This window comes from Pteropus vampyrus, unplaced genomic scaffold (assembly GCF_000151845.1).
Source record: "Pteropus vampyrus isolate Shadow unplaced genomic scaffold, Pvam_2.0 Scaffold412, whole genome shotgun sequence".
Classification (NCBI taxonomy): Eukaryota; Metazoa; Chordata; class Mammalia; order Chiroptera; family Pteropodidae; genus Pteropus; species Pteropus vampyrus.
This window is the reverse complement of record NW_011889193.1, coordinates 482,570-487,787: the sequence shown is the minus strand read 5'-3', so window position 1 is coordinate 487,787 and position 5,218 is coordinate 482,570. Positions and strand designations below refer to the sequence as shown.

The following is a 5,218-nucleotide window of genomic DNA, read 5'->3' as shown; positions in this document are numbered from 1 at the left end:
TTCAAGTCTTGAATCCATTTGGAGTTAACTTTTGCGTGTGGGTGTGAGACAGTTTCGTTCGTTAGCTCGTGGCCGTCCGGTTTTCCAGCACCGTTCATGGAAGCGGCTGTCCCTTCCCCGTCATATGGTCCTGGCGTCTTTGTTGTAAATCAATAGACCATGTACACACGTGATTATTTCTGGGCTCTCTGGTTGGTCCCATCGATCTCTGTTGGTTTTTATGTCAATACGGTATGTTTCTGTTTTTATGTCAATAGGCACTGATCACTATAGCTTTGTAACATTGTTAACGTAGTTTGAAATGATGTTTTTATTATTCTATCCAAGTTCTGCTTGGAGCTGTTTACACTTTCTTTTTAGCGGTTGCTTGGAGGATTGCAACAAACGTCTTACTTAATCTACTTTACATAAAATGTAAGAAACTTGCAACTGTTTGATTCCGTCTCTGTTCCTGTCTTATGTAATGTTACCCTGTGTTTCTTCTACGTGTATTTTAAACCTCACAGTAAAATGTTAAAATGTTTGCTTCGAATAACCAGTTGTCTTAAAGAAATTAAGAGTATAACCAGTTGTCTTAAAGAAACACGTGTATGTATGGACTGTTAAATGTGTCCTCATGTTTTTTATTTCCAGAATCTTCTGTTCTTTGCATAGATTCAGGTTTCCATCTAGTGGCATCTCCCTCCAAACCAAAGAACTTCCTTTAGAACTTTCTTTTTTTCTTATAAGCAACAGAATCTTCCAGCTTTTGTTTATCCGAACAGTCTTTCTTTGTCCATTATTGAACAATATTTTCTCTGAGTAGAATTCCGAGCTAAGCGATAGTTTTTCTTTCAGCGTTTTGCGAGTGTCATTTCAACGTCTCCTGGCCTGGGATTTCTCTTTAGAACGTAGTTGTCGTCTGTCCTCGTCCCTTGTATGTTACAGATTTTTCCTCTGGCTTTTTCCAGATCGTTCCTCTCTCTTCATTCAGTCTTTTATCAGTTTGATTATCATGTGCCTGGATTTAGTTTTCTTTATATTTATCCCGCTTTGGGTTTGCTGATCCCGTTGAATATATAAGTTGGTGTTTTTCCCCAAATTTGGGAACTTATTGGCCTTTTATTTTTTCATGTATGTTTTTCCGCCTCGTTCTTGGACGTGTGTTACACTTCTCGATATTTTCCCATAGGTCAGTTGGGCATTTTTTTCTTTCTCTCAATGTTTTTTTTTCTCTCTGTTCGCCAGATAGATCAATTTCTATTGATCCGTCTTCAAGTTCACTGGTAATTCTGCCATCTTCAATCTGCTGTTAAACCCACTCAGTGAATTTTTCATTTCAAATAATCGCAGTTTTCGGTTCTGGAGCATCCATTTGATTCTCTCTTATAGTTGTCATTTTTCCGGTGCGATTCCTCGTCTGTTCACTCATTACAACTACCCTTTCCTTTGCATTCTTGGACATAGTTATTATAACAGCTGGTTTAAATTTTTCATGTGTTAATTCCAACATCTGGGTCATCACAGGGTGAGTTTCTGTTGGCTTTTGTCCTCCCGAGTATGGATCACATTTTCCTATTTTTACCCATGCCTAGTAATTTTTTAAAATTTTATGATGGACGTTGTGAAGGGTATGTTGCAGAGACACTAGATTCTGTTATCTTTCTTTAAAGAGTGCTGATCCCTGTTATATCGGGCAGTTAAATCACTGGCTGATGACCTTGGACTCGTGCCGGCTTGCTTTGTACTTCGCTAGGATGAGTATATCTTGGGTGCGTCCCTTATTCCTGAGACACAGTCTGCCTTCCTAGACGTGTCCCTCCTGGGGTTCACACAGTACTGAGGTGTCCACCAGGCCCTCTAACTGGCTGGGACCCAAGTTCCAAACTGTCATGGTGGAGGATTCCCGCAGAAATTTCGGTTCTCTGTGCTCTGAATTGCTTCTTTGCACAGGCTCCTTGGGGTCTCCCCTGTGCCTGTTCGTTTGGGAGTCAGCCAGGGTTGTCATTGGCTTCCCAGGGTCTCCTGCTTCCGTTTGCAGCCGCTCTAGGAGCCCTGAGCCCTGTCCTCGGACACCTTGAGCCAGGAAGGCTGTGTGGCAGCGGGCGGGGGATGTCGGGGGAAGCACCCTGTAAACGTGGATTTCACTCTGTGTGGTTTTCTTCTTTGAAGAGTCACATCTGCTCTGGTTTGTCTGCCGCTGGCTGCTCGCCGGCCCTTTCCAGTCGTTGCTTTTTCTGCTTCCTCAGAGTTTGCCGGTGTTACCCGGGTCAGGCTCTGCCCCGTCCGAGCCCAGACCAGGAGCCCCCACCCTGGCGTGCAGCTCTGAAGAGTCACCGAAAACCCATTTGACTCTGTGTAAAGGAGCTTGAAACTCTGGTTCTCACCGGCTGCGAATACGCACATCACCTTCACGTTTCAAGCCCAGTTTACCCAGCGGCCGTTTATTTACCGCGTGGTCTGGGGACACCTGTGCCATTTATGGAAAGACCGTGTGTGGTAATAAAGACGCAAATTATGAACAGGTTGCAAGTATGTAAGTTGTGTAATTTGACCAGTAGTGTAACTAATTTTGTGTCAAAGCTGCAACGTGGGCTTTGCCGTTCATGCTGCGTGGCTCGTGACAGGTCTTAGAAGGCGGAGACATTTGCAACACTAAGTTGCCGTCATCGACGTTGGCACCAGTAGCACTTACGGAGCTGGCGACACCGGCCTCAGCGCCGTCAGTCAGGAAACGCGCTGCTGGGTCAGCAAAGCAGCGTGAAAGCCCCACGTCCCACGTGCTGCAGCAGAGTCGTCAGGGTCCCCTCTGGGGGCAGCAGGTCTCAGAGTGGTGCCTTCCTGCTCCCGAGTCGCCCGACGCGTGCTCGGTCCTGGCTGTAACCGCAGGCCGGTGTCGCCGCCACCCCGCCCCCCACGCGTGTGCGGGAGGCTGCGGAGCCCAGCGGGGTGACCGGGGTGACGGTGCCCTCCCCCTCGCCCCTCTCTCCCGTCCCAGGCCTCATGCGCTCGCGGGTTCGGGGGGCCGACGCTGCTCAGGCCAAGGTCCTGACGTTCCTGGACAGCCACTGTGAGTGCAACGACCACTGGCTGGAGCCCCTGCTGGAGCGCGTGGCCGAGGTGAGGCGGGGCGGGGACCGTCCTGGGTGCGGGGCAGGGGGAGGGGACCGTGCCTCTGGAGCGGTGGTTCCCTGAGGAGGACCCTCGCCTGGTCAGCAGGAGGCAGGGTCGGCCGCCGGGGAGACCCCTTCTTGGGAGGCTCTCCCTGCCTTGCAGCTTCGCCACCAGCCCTCTGAGCCAGAGGGCCGCAGGCTTAGGACAGTGCGCCTGGCGGGGGCGGGGATGCTGGGGGCCTCGTGCGACTCTGTGGGGACCACTGTGGGGGAGGGGACACTGAGGCCACACGGCAGCCGACGAGGCTGTCGGGGTGGCCCGTGGCACATTTTGTGCACCTCCGTCTTCTGGAAGTGTCACCGCTGTCAGGACATCTGTCACTTCCCTGGCCCTCTGCTCGTTTAGTCGACTCTTTCCTGTTCGCTAAGAAAGCGCTTCCGTGCAGCGGTTAAGCCAGCTCCGTGGAAGTCCTGGGCAGATGCCACACGAGCAGGTCGTTTTCTGCGGCACGGGGTGTGGGAACCGTGTCCCCCGGCGTGCTCCTCTGGTGCTCCCGACGGGTTTCTGGCTCGTGCGGGCATTGAGACAGCTCAGGGGACCCTTAGCCGCCGGCACGGAGCAGCCTGTCACCAACGCCAACTGTCCGAATTTAAACAGAGCGGCAGAGTCGAAAGGCCTCGTGTCACAGACTCTGAGCAGAACAGTGAGCGTGGCCTAGAGGGACAGCTCCGTCTCGGGGGGCAGCTTGTCACGGCCAAGACAGATGCAGAATCCGGAGCTGTCGGTCGATGGGTTCGCTTCTGCCGCGTGGCTCCTGTTCTGTCCACGTCACTCCCCGTGCCGTAGAGACACGTCCCTCACTCGCCGTGTGGCATCCGAGGCCGTTCCTGGGCCCGCTCACGCACGGCTGATCCGAGGACAGCCGAGCTCGGTCCCGTCGGAAGGAAGCCAGCGCGGCTGCCGTTCTGACGTCTGGGAACGCAGAAAGGGCTGGGGACACCTCGGTGTCATCCAGGCTGCAGCGGAGGGAGCAGGCTGCGCCGCCCCGTGGTGGCAGAGAGCGGGCGTGGCCGCCGGCCGGGCTCGGGGACGGTCCCCGTGGCTCGTCCCCTAACGTCCCCCTCGTCTTCTCTCCTCTGCGCCCAGGACAGGACGCGGGTCGTGTCCCCGATCATCGACGTCATCAACATGGACAACTTCCAGTACGTGGGGGCGTCCGCGGACCTGAAAGGCGGTAGGTGCTCCCGCCGCCCGCTCGGCCCCCGGGCACTGCTCCCTCGGCGTCCCGGGGGACAGCGACAGCTCTGTCACGGAGCCGGCCTGTGCTCCGAGCGGGGGGCACCCACGCTCAGCAGGTTGAGCCCGGCGGCAGGGAGCCTGACTCCCCTCAGACAGCTCCGTGCTCCCTGCCTGCCTGCTCCTCCCGCCTCCCGTTGCTGCGTGGCACGTGGGGCTCAGCAGCACAGCTCCGCCGTCTTTTTGAATCGGGGGATGTCTGCTCTCCCCACTCCAGACGTGGGGGACGGGACCCTAGAGCTGGCGGGAAGCGCGTGGTGGACGCCCTGAGCTTGGGCGTGGGGAGCGGAGGGCTAGACTAGCTCTGCCCCTCGTCACAGCCACCCCTCCGGTGGCCTGAGCCTCCTTGGTGTAACCCATCTGCCTGGTCACCCAGGCGGACACGTGGTCACCCCTGATTCCTGCTGTCCCCCGAGCCCGCTCATCACCAAGGCCTGTTGATTCTGCCCCAACGCATGGGTGGTTCTGGGGTGAACCGGGGTGAACCTCCCTGCCCGGACCATCCATGTCACTCTCGGGTAACCTGGGTCTGAGTGGCCACCACTGTGTCCTGTCGGCCCCTGCAGCCTCCAGTGGGACCCCTCAACCCACCCTCCACGGAGCCCCCTGAGTGATGAGTGTCACACTCTCTTTACCTTCTTAAAACTGACCGGAGGCCCCAGAGAGCCTGGTGGACCGGGCCGTGTCGGCCTTCGCTGCATCGGGAAGGGCAGCTGGGCCACTGCTGAAGCACGAGACAGGACGGGCCCCGCTGTCCGGCAGTGGCCGACGTCCCTGTCCCACAGCTTCCCGACCCCCCACGGGGCACTTTTGAAAGAATGAGCTTGGA

The 5,218-nt window shown here is 55.5% G+C and overlaps 1 protein-coding gene across 1 annotated transcript in view; it reads left to right on the top strand.

Moving 5' to 3' along the window:
- The window catches only part of GALNT2 (polypeptide N-acetylgalactosaminyltransferase 2), a 23,401-nt gene that overhangs the window by 10,256 nt on the left and 7,927 nt on the right, over positions 1–5,218 (top strand). Inside the window, exons 6-7 of the mRNA XM_023523788.1 lie at positions 2,978–3,099; positions 4,240–4,396. Of these exons, the coding sequence (XP_023379556.1) occupies positions 2,978–3,099; positions 4,240–4,396 (279 nt within the window). The remainder of the gene's footprint in view (positions 1–2,977; positions 3,100–4,239; positions 4,397–5,218) is intronic.